Source organism: Carassius carassius, chromosome 34, assembly GCF_963082965.1.
Source record: "Carassius carassius chromosome 34, fCarCar2.1, whole genome shotgun sequence".
Lineage (NCBI taxonomy): Eukaryota > Metazoa > Chordata > Actinopteri > Cypriniformes > Cyprinidae > Carassius > Carassius carassius.
This window is the reverse complement of record NC_081788.1, coordinates 16,044,066-16,059,786: the sequence shown is the minus strand read 5'-3', so window position 1 is coordinate 16,059,786 and position 15,721 is coordinate 16,044,066. Positions and strand designations below refer to the sequence as shown.

General features: G+C 37.9%; 1 protein-coding gene across 1 annotated transcript; it reads right to left on the bottom strand.

The window, feature by feature from the left end:
- Positions 1-8,629: 8,629 nt before the first annotated feature.
- LOC132114502 (leiomodin-1-like) lies at positions 8,630-14,892 on the bottom strand. The gene is made up of 3 exons (XM_059522649.1): positions 14,452-14,892; positions 10,594-12,303; positions 8,630-9,391 (listed from the first exon to the last, which is right to left on the bottom strand). Exons 1-3 carry the CDS (start codon positions 14,710-14,712, stop codon positions 9,365-9,367), a joined length of 1,998 nt encoding a protein of 665 aa, XP_059378632.1. The 5' UTR covers positions 14,713-14,892; the 3' UTR covers positions 8,630-9,364.
- Positions 14,893-15,721: the final 829 nt, after the last annotated feature.

The following is a 15,721-nucleotide window of genomic DNA, read 5'->3' as shown; positions in this document are numbered from 1 at the left end:
TGTTATTATTATCCAAACTCCCTATTTTACCTGCCTTATCCTTAATGACTGGCACTAATGTGACTGTCAACATGGCGTCTGGCAGTATGCGGTGTTGGGGAGTAAATAGTTACATGTAACGGCGTTACGTAATTTAATTACAAAATTATTGTAACTGTAATTAGTTACAGTTACTACGAAAAAATGAGTAATTAAATTACAGTTACTTAGGAAATTTTTAACGATTACAAAGGGGATTACATTTGAATATTTACACACATCCACATACAGATGTAACTGATTTCTTTCCCAAATTGCGCTGACTATTCTGAGACATACCGCCCTAATAATTTCCGGGATGCGGAAATACAGTCTGGTTCATAGAATAAAAACGGAATGCCTAACGCGGACGGAATATGCCACATTTTGGATGACTAAATCAAAAGTAGGTCAGTACACTTGAATCAAAACATGACATGGACTAGTGTCTGTGAATATAAAGCCCCAAAAATGCAATAGCCTATAAGACTTGCACATTCTGCGTGTTGGAAATCAGGCGCGGACTGGACACCGGGAGAACCGGGACAATTCCCGGTGGCCTGGCAGCCGATTTTGCCCCACTATTTAATATCATTATTGTATAATTGCCTGCCGAATGTACTAAAGCGATCATTTGCGAATCCGCCATATGATAATTAAATCTCTAATAAGTAATGAATTGTTAGTCATGACTCGCGCGCTCTCCGCGCCTCCGCCAAACGGTTTGGATCAGACTCGGAGTAATCAATGCGAGAGAGAGAGAGAGAGAGAGAGAGAGAGAGAGAGAGAGAGAGAGAGAGAATAAAGTGCACTGTGGAAGCGCACAGCTGGAGCAGAGAAGCAGAACTATACTGTTCAGGGTTTCAGGTCAGTTTCATCTGTAAAGATGCTTTTTTGTCTTTTTTTTATTTTATTTTATTTAATCAAGCAGCAGCACGTTGCTCACCAGTCATCACTCAAAATACTATATAAAGGACATCATTATTATCTGTTGTAATATTACAGTAGTAATTTAGCTGAAAAAAATCCGATTTTTTTTATAGGTTTAGGGGGAGCTACGACAGACAACAACACAACCCTTACGAAAATTAACATTTTAATATTTAACTATAAATCCAGAGAAAATGGTTACTATTGTTTAAATGTGGTAACCAAAAATGTAAAATTATTTTACAAATAATAAATACAAATCCATTTGCAAAAAAAAAAAAAAAACAAGGTTATTTTACTTTTATATAGGCTAATAAAAGCAAGGTTAATTTTTGTAAGGGAAAAACATGACTCGTGTACAGTATTAGGATTTTTCTATAAAGATATTGTAGTATTGTAGAGTATTGTATTGTAAAGTATAGTTTTGTTCAATCTTGAGTATTAAAGTCACGAGAGATGGATAACAGGGCAAAATAAAGAGACTGGAGAGAAAAATGGAAGTGAAGGTGCAGTTCAGGAGAGAACTTTTAATTATTTAGCATGTCCCCAAATTAAAGATTTAAACCTTTTTTTTATGTCAGGTCCATACAAAAAAATAGTTTTGTCCATGAATTTGTTTGTATGAGTTTGAATTTTCCAGTCCGAATTTTTTTCCAGTCCGCCCCTCCTGTAAATTAATGGCAAAGACATGGTTTCATTTACTACACATAGGCCTACTGAAGCTCGCAGTGTTTTCAACCTCTGCTGCCTCAATATAGGAGTACACGAGCACATAAACATAATTTCTAGAACTGCTCTGTGTCACTTCATGTGCATTTTACTTATTTTGAGAAAACTATCACCATATACAAAGAGACAGCAGTTTAAAAAAAACACCAATGTTTCAGGAGTTTATTACACAGAATACGTCACATGCTTATTAGATAACTGTATTTAAGTTGATGTATATGCTTTTATTTATTATTCTTTAATTTAAAAAAAAAAGTAATCAAAAAGTACTCAAAAGTAATTAGTTACATTACTTTAATAAAGTAATTGAAAAAGTTACACTACTATTACATTTTAAACAGGGTAACTTGTAATCTGTAACCTATTACATTTCCAAAGTAACCTTCCCAACACTGGGTATGCCATGTGTCATCAGCCCTGTGAGGCAGATGGACAATAGAGCTGCTACCCTGGGGCTGGCTAACTTAAGGTGCTCCGCAGTGATGTTATCCTTGCCACTAGCTTTGTTATCAGCTAGTTGCTCTATAACATGATAAACCTCGCTAGGAGTAAAATGAATCACTTCCTCCTTTATCTTGCCCACACAATAAGGCTCACTTGTATTACAATTAAACAGAGCTGCGTAGTGCAGCCTCCACTGCTCTGCTGTATTGTCTCCACGAGATACCCCTTCAATGTGGCATGGCAGTACTGCTTTGGCCCTATTTGTAGCTTTTACCTCTCTCCAGAACTCAGTGACATTGTTACCAAGCAAATTTTCAGCCATAGAATGAGCTCTTAAGGCTTGCTCATGCTTCCCAACAAAGCGCACTGCATATTTGTATCTAGCATTTGTAAGTTTCTTATGCTCTAATTCTGGCCCCTGTCTGGGTCTACCAGCTATAACCCAGGCTCTATGAGCTGTCTTAGCGGCTTCTTGATGGGCAGCTACATACTTTGTCCAACCAGGCTTGGTATTCTTAACCTTTCTGGGGTGAGTGTGTAGAGGTCTACTGGCCTCATATATAGCACTCACTATACTATTGTACATTTCACATAGGTCATTACAGTGAGTGTCATCATCACAGTTAATATTTGAACATAAAATAGCATCCATGGGTAGCTGTACTTCCCTGAAGAGAACATCTGTCCTCCCACAATAAAACATGACATCCTCTTTAGATTGTTTAGGCCAATTCACTTTGACCCCATTGGTGCCATCTTCTGCCGATCTGCTGCAATCAGGTAGGTTATCAACATTTATCATCATAGAGACAGGTAAGTGATCAGTGGTAGTCAACCCATACATAATTTCAACTGTTTCCAGACTATCATGAGCATCAGATGTACAGATTACATGATCCAACCAGGATGTTGATGTAAGTATAACTATCTGCAGGCAGAAATTTCATGCTGGAAAGAACCAGTTTACTATCATGACAGAACTGTATCAAGTGCTGACCAAAGAGAGATTTGTCATCAGAGATGTCTGCATTTAAATCAACCATCACAAATATATTTGCATATGTACATTCCTTAATGTAAGAGTTTAAAAATGCCAATCTGTTCATATATTCATCTTCATTTTTATAGCAATCATATGGGGTATAAACATTTAAAATGATAAAAACATTCATATCATGCATAACTTTAATTGCAATACACCAGCCCACCTCTAATCTAATAATACTGATCATTGGGTCATATAGAGCATCACAGTCCCGCCCACAGCCCGAGAGAGCTCTGGTGCCGGAAGTAAATTTCCCATTCATTTCTCCCATTGACTTTCGGAAAAATCCGTATCTAAAGAGTTTTAGAGCATGTGTGAGGATAACCAGCTACGGCTGAACTCATAAGCATATAACATATCATTTCGAGTGAAAAAATTAAGAGAAAATCCAAAAAAAGTCAAAGGTACAAGACTGTGTTCATATTTTCATTTCGAGCGCAGGAACTACTCATCCCATAAACCACCGCGCCTCATTGAATTCGACTGAAGCCACAACCGGGAACGAGCCTTTTGAGCGACTTCCAAATCTGATGATGGCCGCTCGCTCGAACTTTTTCCTCCAGTGAATTTTATTTTATATAGTGAATGTATTGAATTTACAATCGTGTAAATAAATAGTGTTTTATATAGGTATTGTGTATTGATTTTTATAATTATCATCGTGTATTTTATATATTGTGTGCGTGTGTGGAAGTTGTTAACAATAACGTCAGCAACATGGTGCAGTGCTTTGTACCTGACTGCAATCACTGCTCAGTCGTCAACATATGTCGTTGCCATTACACAAATGTTCAGTAAATGCACAAAAAGGTATGCCTAGGCTAAATATTGTTTTGATAGTGGCAAATGCTTGATATGACTCATACCATATGAAGGCTACAGTAGCCTAGCTAAGTTACCAACCTCCCTGCAAAACTCTCATGGCAGCCAAGGAGATCATGATTGCACTGATAAGTCTACCGTGCAAAAACGCAACACTGGTTTTTATTTTATTTTATTTTTTTATTAATGATCTTCAGTCTTCACGGACCTTCGCGGGGTTTAACCAGACGGTTACACGAGCTCCACCAATCAGATGCATCAATGTGGGATTGTTCAGGATTGTGGGTAATGAAGTACTTAGCCAAGACATCGCGAATAAAAGGCATTTATATCAAAACAAGGTTAGTGCCCCATGATCCTTTTGCATTTATATGAGCATATACTATCGCTTAGTACAGCCGTAGCTGGTTTTAAGTCTACCATGTATGATTACGTTTTTATGGCTTATACCCCAAATGTCAATGCAGAAATTGCATTGAATTTTTACTTCCGGCACCAGCTGTGGGCGGGACTGTGATGCTCTATTTCTTGCGCCACAGAATGGCCACACCTCCAGGTATTCTACCATGTAGGCCTACCATTCTAGTGCTTAAAGGGTCATGAAACCCCAGACTACTTATTCTAAGATTTTAGCAGAGGTGTTTGTGTTGCACATCATAGAAGACAATGTTAGCATCCGCTAATTTTAACTGTTGGAGAAAATTGGTTAATTTTAAGCTTTTTTTGCTACATTTTCATCTTCCGGATTTAGAATCTACATTGTGTTGACATCACGATTTTTGACGGGCAATGGACTATAGTATATTGATGACGCGTCGGTGTCTATTCAATTATTCATGAGATTGCGTGTTTATCCTATGAGAAGACACTTTGCTTAATTATTCACAACAGCATGTGTTAATTTGCTATGAAAGACTCATCAGACTGTGAAATGACATCGCACACATTAACAGAGAAACATTCATGGATTGCAGAAGAGTGTTTGTTTTTTCTTTGTAATAAAAGTTCGACACAAACGCGATTCATTCACTTGGTGAGTGTAACCGTTTTTATAGCTCTGTGACACAGCCTGTCAGAAGGCTTATATAAACGCCACAGAATAATATATATGTCTCATTTTTGAGTCGCTTTGAATAAAAGCGTCTGCTAAATGACTGAATGTGTAATATGTTTTCGATGCAGAGTGCAAATAGCTGTGCATTTATTTGTGCTTTTATCTCGATGGGAGCGAAATTAAACTTTCTGAACGCAAAGCTTTGTGAGCTGTCTGTCTCCCCTCTTTCTTCCCCTTCCCCCGGTCCGCTGCACACCACGCCCACTTTTTTAGCATTTTTTAAAACCGTGGTGAGAACTAACCTGTGCTGAAATGGGGGGTTTCATGGCCCTTTAAATCCGTTGTGGACTCTCCTGCTCCATGGAAATCAATGTGGACAGAATTAAGTTTGTCAAGGTCCTGTTTGGCTAAAAATGTCTCTTGCAGGCAGAGAATGTCTGTGGTCTCCTGTAGCTGGTCAACAATAACACGATGCGCTCTGTCCCCAGCAGTCTGTCCTAGGCGCAAGCCTCGTGAGTTGTATGACACCACTTTGACCACCATCATTGTGGCATGTAGCCCAGCCCCCAAAGGTACATTCATCACTGCCATTGGCCCGCCTGTAGACTTGGGTTTGCGTGTTTCATAAAATCACCGCACAAAAGTTCCTTCAGGCCACAGCTCTGGATTATACATTTCACCCACTTCTTTGCACTCTGCAGTATTTTAAATGAACTGAACCGGCTTTGTAAAGTTTCTATCTTTTGACAAGTTACATCACGCACAAGTTTATCTTTCATGTAACTAGACAGAGTCTCAGAGTCTAAATCAGGTGAGAATTTTGTTGCAAATACACTCACCAGCTTAGACTTAATGACTTGGATGTCTCCAGCAGTACCAGTCCCAACAATGCCACCAGCTTTCTTACCTTCGGGAGGATGCAAAGGTAAGGTAGTCACTTTAGTTAGTTAGTTTAGCTTTATTTAGCTAACTTAGTTAGCTTATTTTGAACACACACACATTATATATATATATATATATATATATATATATATATATATATATATAAAAATAACAGATAACAAAGAACATGTACAATCATCCAAAATTATTAAATGTTATTCAAATAGCACATGCACACATACATGCATAAACGCACACATTAAAAAAAAATTTGTTTCCTTCTATCTACATCAAACCGAATAGTAACCCATCCAAAACAGACATATATAATCCCAGGAACCATACTGTCAGTATACAATATCCCCTCGAGTCATTTTCGTATTGATTCAATATAGGCTGTTCATTTATAGTCTCTTAAAATTGCTTATTGTTGTACATGATTTCATCTCTTCACGTAAAACATTTGCCCATAGGCTAATATTCAAATAATTGTGAGCTAGGTATTATATCATGCAGTTTTGGCTAATAAATCATGGTCAAAAACACTTGAACAAAAAACTTTTTTCTTTATTTCACGTTATGTAGGCTATGACATTTTGTAGATGGCTTCCGACCAGGATGAAAGGGATCACATTCATCTTCAAGCATAGATCTGTAAATAAATAAAGGAATGTTTACTGCCATTGACATTGAGATTTTTCTTACACTGCCTGTATAATTTCCTGATAATTTCTCCATTACCCTTCTATATACCGGCCATTACCCATACTTCATTATTTAATGAAGTAGATAAATTATTAAAGTTCGTGGATTAAAAGCTACTTCATATGTATTCACTTGCCACATACCGAATTATTTCCAATTCCCCAAAAATGTTGTTGAAATATTTTGTCCCGCTGCTTTTATGGACTCTATATCTATGGGCTTCTCTCTTGACGTCTCCCCGATTGCCTGCGAGCTTCTCCTCCCGTCTGTACGGTAATTTCTCTACTGTGCGACAGAGAGTCGAGTGGTTATGACGCAATCGTTAGCCTATTTTTACAAAAACTGTTTCTACGGGGCCATAATGTAACATAGAAGGTAATGGAGCCCTTTATACATTGTCGTGTATCTTTAGAAATAAATAATGGACAAATGGAGTCTTTAAACGGCTCAAATGTAAAGTTATTCGCTGTCAAAGTGACGCCAAAATGAATGGGAGTCAATGGGATGCTAACGCAAGTGAAGTTCTGCTACAAGATGGCGGCACGCGGCCGACTTCAACTTCCAGTCGACTTCCTTCCATAGACAGTAAAAGAAATGGACACAGCGACCCCATTGGAACTCAATTGAGACAAGTGAAGCCCATTTTTAGCACTTCCGTTTCTGACGCGCAGACTCAAACTAAGCTTGATGACGTCAGCAACCTGTCTGACAGATGTAAATCTTCTAAGTGGCTGTGTGTGCAAACTGCCATCGTTAATCTTGCAGAGACGGCGAGCTTGAGCGGGGAGTTCTTTGGCGTGAGTGAGCAGGAGTAAGTATTCTGATTAATTATTTTGTATAGTATTTTAAAATGTAACGCCAGCACGCCATATTAAGTTAATTGCTTGCGAGCTTCTCCTCCTGTCTGTATGGTAATTTCTCTACTGTGTGACAGAGAGTCGAGTGGTTATGACGCAATCGTTAGCCTTTTTTTACAAAAACTGTTTCTACAGGGCCATAATGTAACATAGAAGGTAATGGAGCCCTTTATACATTGTCGTGTATCTTTAGAAATAAATAATGGACAAATGGAGTCTTTAAACGCCTCAGATGTAAAGTTATTCGCTGTCAAAGTGACGCCAAAATGAATGGCAGTCAATGGGATGCTAACGCAAGTGAAGTTCTGCTACAAGATGGCAGCTCGCGGCCGACTTCTACTTCCGGTCGATTTCCTTGCCGCCTGCTTCCTTCCCGCCTGGTTGGTAGCCCGCATTTCATCTAGTGTCTGCTTCACATTTGGGTATTTTTGATCCCTCTGCCACCTGTAGGCGGGATACATGAATTGCTCCTGTTATATGAAATGACACTGGTACAGAGACAACAGTTAGGTATGTCTTCTTTATCCACAAAATAAACTTACACTTCATATTTGAATTACATCACATTCATTGCAGGGAAAACAACAAAACCATTTGATCCTCTGTTCCCTTTTTAAAAATCAAACACTCAATCCCAGGAATAATTTGGGGAGGTTAATTCACCAATTTGTCATCCAGCTGAAATTCATAAAAAACCAATGCAATTCAATGTTTCATAAAGTCCAATGCAATGCAGACAAAATGTTTAATCCATATCAGGTAAGATTACATATACAGAGATCCCAGGTAGGTCATATTTGCTAATGCAAAAACTTCTCAAGTGATATATTAATTATAAATAAGTTATATACACACACACACACACACACACACACACACATATATATATATATATATATATATATATATATATATATATATATATATATATATATATATAAATGCTGCCCATGGATGTGGTAATGTTTGCAAATGTGATAGGGAGTGGTTTGTTCTAATTTTCCTCCTTGTACTGTACATTATTATCGATTTATGGTTTTAAATTCATTAATATTTATGTTTAATGAGGCAGTATATAATTTTTCAAAATATGCTGCAGAATGCATGGAATGAACCTTCACCTCAATATTTTAATAAACTCAATACTAGAATGTATATTGTGAGCACAGCTATCATTGATACAAATGGAGGGTTGTTTGATGAACAATTCGATGAACAGCATTTGTAATGAATCCATGATGAACAAAATAGTTATTTTATAGTTATGTAATATTTTTTTAAACAGTAGTGAATATAATTTAATACAGAAGCACTCAAACTAAAAAGTCCAGATGAAAAATCCATGGCCATAAACAGATTGAACATGAAATTAAACTCAATACCACATACATAATCAGAATAGTTTATAGATCTCATGTAGAAGGTTCTGCTATTTAACAAACACATACTGTAGCATGAAGGAAGATCATACTTGGGGCTTTTTTGACAATATTTTGTTTTTTTAGCATATTGCATTCTAGACAGAGTAATGATTAGTACTTTATTATATCTTAGTATTTAAGAATATTTTAAGCATGCCAAAAGTTGAGAACAAATATTCTAAATTTATCTAATTTATTTGACAAATCTTTCTCTGAGAGTCCTTAAACACCAACAGATGCCCCAAAAGCTTGAATGCTGACTGCTTAGCTGTCAGTCCTGAAAAAAAATCACACTCAGATAACAAAGTGTCAAACCTCAAATGTTTAGATATCAAATAATCCAAACTGGCTGTATTTCGGAGTGTCTGAGCCAGTTGAGGAGGAATCCTCCATGATGACGGGTCACTGGAGGAGTGCAGGGGAATCTGAAGGTAGAAGCACGTACACTGGACAGATACTATTTCAACCACTTAGGGATTTCAACCTGAGAGGAAGATTGAAAAGAAGATTGAGTATTTATAATATTATATGATACAACATTACATACATGTTTTTATTAATTAGTGTAAAAATCAACTTTTTAAACCATCTGTACCCAAATTGATCGCTTGTATTTTTAATTATAATATTAAATATATTTTGGAGCTGTTGGGGCAGATTTTTAGGAAAATTTCATATATGCGTGGTGTCACTTCATATCTGTGCACAGACAAAAGCAGCTCTGGCTGTGGATAGCATGATGCTGAAAGTTTGTTTCTACAATGAACAAGAATGGATTATTCAAAACAGCAAAACTCTGGGGAATAACCATTCGTAATGCCTCATCCCACATTCATCCATGCAGAGAAGCAGAGGCAAAGCAAAATTAAACCAATCGGTCTCATCTATAATATTATGGATTATTAACAATAAAAAATAATTTGTGACTTAAAATGTATTTCTAAATCACAACATGTAACCCCAAGAATTAGCTTTTTAATGAATTTGAAATTTTGTAAATGTGCGACTGTGTGTCCGAGGTTAGTAATTTGCATTAAAAACATCTCAATTTAAGGGCTTTCCTTGAAAGCTTTTAGTCGATCTCAGTGAACGTGATATGCTCTCTTAAGAGGGCTATCGAGCAATACCAAGTGCAAGTGTGCCATCTTCAAACCACTTTAAACACAATAAATAACTTTTTATACATTCAAATTACAGCCAGCTGTACATATCTGCGTTTTCTGCAGAGAAACCTCTGCCTAACCTGCATACTTCAGTCTTAAAATGATTCGTTGTTTCTATATTTTTTGTAAGTTTAGAATAAATTTGAATACATTTTAAGTACACACAGTGAGACCGAGGCTATAGCCATACTTCCAAACTATAGCCTATATAATATGTGAAAAGAGTAGTATGTCAATATTTGTAGAATTCAAAATGCAAAAAGTACCCATGTGATCTACTATTTCCAGCATGATTCTAAAGTGCAAATCCAATGGACACTATTATATCCCATGAGGCCACAGGAGAGGATTTCTTATAATGGTTGCAAACTACAAAAGGGTCAAAAATTACAAACGTGCATTAAAATATCTTAAGAATATAATGCTGTAGAAAGAAGCCTTCACATTCTCTTATTAGGATGGGAATGTATAGTCGTGTACTGGCATGTAAAGTAACATCAATGACATGTGATGTCCGTGTCACCTTTTTGAGAGCGTTCATGCTGCTGTTTCTGATCGAGTCCAGCAGCTGATCTCTGGAGCTCCTGTCCGTATGTTGGACAGCTGCACTGCTGTCGGGTTTCCTCTGAGAGACTGGGGTCAGCGACCTCCTCAGGGCCTGAACATCTAATGCTGGGCCGGGTGGGGGTGGTGGAGGAGGGGCTTGTCGAATTCCTGTTTCCCCTTCTTTCTTTCCTGTTACATCTGATGGGAGGTGTCTAGACAGTAGCTTTGTGGGCGGAGCTTTAGGAGTTTCCTGAGAACAAGTGAATTTTGAACGGGCAGCAAATTTCGAGTCTTTCTGTTGAGTGGTGACGGGCAATGTTATTGGCTTACTCTTCTCAGGTGAGCTCTTATCTTCACATGAGGTGGAGTCAGTCTCCTGTCTGGCGAGTTTTTGCGCTTCTAGTCGTTGCTGCCTCTTCCTGTCCATGTTGCGGCTCAAGATGTTCGTCATGGCCATCCTGGGCCCAGCAAGCTCAAAGTGATATCCCAGCTTCAGCAGTGAAGAGTTGTTACGTAAGACTTTGGCCATCTCCATTTCAGTCTTCCCTCCGCAAATATGTCTCTGGTTATGAAACCTCAGCTCCATAAGCGTGCTGTTGTGCTGAAGAGAGTTGATAATGGCCAGGATGCCTTTGCCTGTCAAATGATTCGAGTCGAGGTTGATGCTGGTCAGGGACGAATTATTTCGTAGGGTTGCAGCGATGGCAAACGCGACATGATCATCCGCTCTCGTGTTTGCAAGGCAGAAGGTTTTGATGTGAGTGTTGCTGCGAAGACCTTCTGCAAACTGTATCAGGGTGTCTGTCTTGATGGCGTCTGAATTATTGACGTTGATCTCTGTTAGTTCAGGGTCATCGCTGCGAACCTGCTCCAGAAGGTCATCAAACATGCTGAAGCCAGTGTCACTGTCCAAATCTTCGCTAAAAGACTCATCCTCCTCAGTAGTAACAGAAGGGTCATCCACACAATGAGAGTTCACTGAGCTGTTATAGCTGGAAATGTTAGATATTTTCACCTCTTCTTTTTCACTCTCTTTCTGTGCGCTTGTTGTATCTCTCTGTAAGTGAAGTTTCTCATCCTCCTCTTCTCTCTCTTTTCTTCTGCTTCTTTCTTCCATATTTATAAATCTGCTTCTCTTCTCCTCTGTTTCTGCATCTTTAAGGTTTATTCGTCCTCCTGCTCTGTTGTTCTTTGGTTCTTCTATGGTTTTATTTCTGCTTTCATATTGTTTCTTGACGTCTGCCTCATTGTCTTTTACTTTTTGGTCTTCAATGTCTTTACCCCCCTGCAGTTTGGAGACAAACCCTCGTATTTTGGAGTTTTCACTCGCCTTTTTCACCTCCTTCCTCCCTCTTTCTTTCTTATCCTCTTTCTTCTCTTGCAGTTTAGATATGAGGTCTAGAGTTTTGCTGCTTCCTCTTACTTTCATAGAAAGCTCTTTTCCACTTTCTGTCTTATTTCCTGTTCTCTCACTTTCTCTCTCCTCCTCCTCCCTTTTCTTCTCTTTGCCTTTTTCTTCTTCATCGGATAGATTCCTAGAGTCATCCTCACTTTTTCTTGCTCTCTCCTTATCTTTTTGGCTCTCAGAATTTCTGCTCTCCGTGTCGGGAGGATCGCCACTCTGCGACCTGGAAAACTCTCTGCTCCTCACCCGGCGGAGTCGATCTCTCCTTCTACCATCCCCTCCCTTCAAATATTAAACACAAAATACATTATTCACCACAGCGCATTAAATCTGAGAAGCTGTTTGTCTTTAGACTGTCTGAATATCTGATTTTGGCTAATTGTTATCTGACTTTCGACATCTTAATCATCATATTTACATTCTATATTAGTTTCCGATGTTTTCATTTTGGTGTAATTATTAAAAACTATAAACATCCTCATTAAATCCGTGGGGGCATCAAACAAACAAAACGTATCTAGAATAATTACAGCCGATGGCTGAACCCAGCTGGACCGGGTGAGTTATTTTTAGGGGTCGTTAAAATGAAAAGAACGCACTGTGCAGATTTGTGAGCCATTGTTTGAAGAAGTCTTAAAACTCTCAGATGTGCCCTTATAAGGCAGCGAAGGGTCTGGAATTCCGTCCTTGACAGTTTCAAAGCCTCACTGTGGCCAAGCTTTAAGTAAACACATTCACAAATCTCTGAAGTGCATCACTCTTAACCACTGACTACTGTAAAATTACCTGAACATAAATTTTCTTCACATAGCTGTTTTACTGAATACATGCGGAAATGACTATCCAGTTCACTCTGCCAACACAGTGACGCAGCTGAGCAAACTTCACAGCAGGATATCAAATGAGATCAGAAAGATGGTCTTTACAGGTCAGGACTGATTAAAAATAAACAACAAACAGGGAACCACGTTGATAAAAAGCACAATGTTACTTAGTAACTTGTAGGATTCCTCTGAGATTATGTGTATGTTCTGTTGCCTGCTGAGCATGTTTCAAACAAACACTTCAGTGTCTCAAGAGAGTTTAAAAGTAGTTTGTGGCCCCTTGAGTGCATCTCACATTACTAGTGCTTCATTAGCACCTATTTAATCAGGTAAACCACAACTAGCACTCACAAAAACACAAGGAACACCATCCCAGAAGGACCAGACCATCTGTTCAATTCGTTTACTCTAGAAAATACTCATTTTTATACCATACCCCTCGAAAATCCTATTGAAGTGGATTTATAAATGAATGACTTCGGCAACTCTGATGTCATAGGTTAGTTCTGCATAGATTCAATGGAGTGTCAACTACAAATAACCATCAAAAGAAGAGAGAATCCTGTGTTTATACCAGACAACAGTAAAGTGAACCATGACACTAAATGTTTATAAAGACATTGGGCTGTGAAGAATAATTACATGCTCAGGATTGTCACCCAAGATAAGTTTATACTCATTCCAAACTGAAGAGCATGAAAAATTTAATATTTGGAAAAATCTAACTGCTCTGAATATATATATATATATATATATATATATATATATATATATATATATATATATATATATATATATATATATATTCATGAAAAAAAGGTTTGATTCACACTTGGAAGTACAAAGAGTTTTGTAAATGTACAGCAAATACTCCAAAACTTCATCACCAGCAGATGATGGCAAAATGATAAGCTATTAGGATCCTTTAGTGGGCTATATGTGCAGCAAAACAGGTGTTGATACACAGGACCATGACAGCATGTCAGGCATATCAGCCATCCTGCAAAATCAGCCATCCACTGTGTTCACAGATCTACAAATATGTCACACTGTGATGAGATCTTAAACAGAAAAAGGACTGAATGACAAATGACCACAGCTCATCTCTTTATTATTCACTGTCCCTGCATACAACGACAACAACATACAAAAATAAATCCATGTTAATGTATTTTGGAAATTTGGATTAATTGAAACATTTCAATATTCCAGGGATGAAGTTTAACATTTGTAAAAAATTATTAAGAAACCTAATTAGCTTGTGTTATTCTGTGTAAGAAATGTATAACTGATTGATGAATGTGTATGTGTGTGTGGTGTGTGTACAAATTTGAAAAAAAAAAAAACCTTTAAAAGGTTTAGAATTTAAGAAGAGTTTTGTTAATGGACTAAAATAGCTATAACTCTTGAAAGCAAATGCTATTATACACTAGGGAATTTACTATTATTTTTATTACCAAAAATAAACATAAAGAAAATAATTATATGAAGTAAAAATAAAAACAACAATTTTATATAGAATAATTATATTTATATTTTAATTATGTTACAGTTTACAACAACAATAATGATCATAAGAATTATTATTACTGTTATTAAGAATCACCTCTGCGCTCAGCTCTCTCCGGATCAGTTTCTTGGTCTCCCGCTCACAGTAGTCCAGCATAGCCTCTCTGTCATATCCTCTGGACGGTACTTTGTCCGTCTGGTTCCGCTGGCGGAGTCCCACCGGTACACTCGGGTCGGGGTCGATGTAAACGAGCTCTAGCTCGAGCTCCTGCACCTCCTCCGGTGAGAGCGTCGCGAGGAGCAGGTCCGTGTCCGAATCATCGCCCCCTTCTCGCTCCGAAACCTTCTGGCTGGACATTTTCTTTGGAAATATTTAAAGTTTATTCGTCAAGTATGTTGTTTTATTCTGCAAAAATTCAGCTGACTCAATTTAAAGGGTATCTTTCCCCTTCACACTTGCTATTAAATCCATGATAAAAGGCGTGAATAGGGTCTCGCGCTCTGAGCGCCTTTCACGAGCTCCAACTCGGGCTCGAGCGCCAGCACGCATTCCGCGCGATCCTTCACATCTGCGTGACCGCGAGCAGTGGCGCACACGCACAAACGAGAGCGTTTGTAGATTTTTTACACAAGTGGTCCTCCAAGATCATTTTCTCAGAAGTTTATAAGAATTCAGTCATATTCCCACAAACCTTTGAAATGACAAATGTTCTTATTCATCTTTATCATTTTCTCCTTCTCTACATTATTGTACGTACTATTGCTACTTCTCATGTTTCATCACCTTCTGCTCTGTTTGGATTATCCAAATATATATGAATATATCAGCGGTTCTTTTGATAAATCCTGCAGTTCTGTGTGACATTAATTTTGTGTGTTGAATGGGTTTATGAATACCGTAGTCTTGAAAGTCACGAACACTAAATTAGTTGTAGTGTGTTAACAATGGAGAAACTTGCTTTTATTTGTTTTTGGTGGACTTGGGCTTCTGCTGCCAAATGAAATGACATGCATATGAATCACCGCTAGATGGCAGCGCTTTCACCAGCACTGGGTAGTAGAAATAAACAATTTGCTCGTTCGATTTTCGACATCTGATTTTCAATACTGTTTCTATTACCAGTTCACAAACTGCCTGAAAACAACAAGCAAGCAGTCAACTTATTTTTAGAAGTTGTATTCAAACGTTGAAATTTAAATTAATAACTATTGGCAGCAAATATAGACAGACAGACAGACAGACAGACAGACAGACAGACAGACAGACAGACAGATAGATAGATAGACAGACAGACAGACAGACAGACAGACAGACAGACAGAGAGGTTTGTTTTACAATATTTTGTTCTTTAAGCTTGGGGTATTTT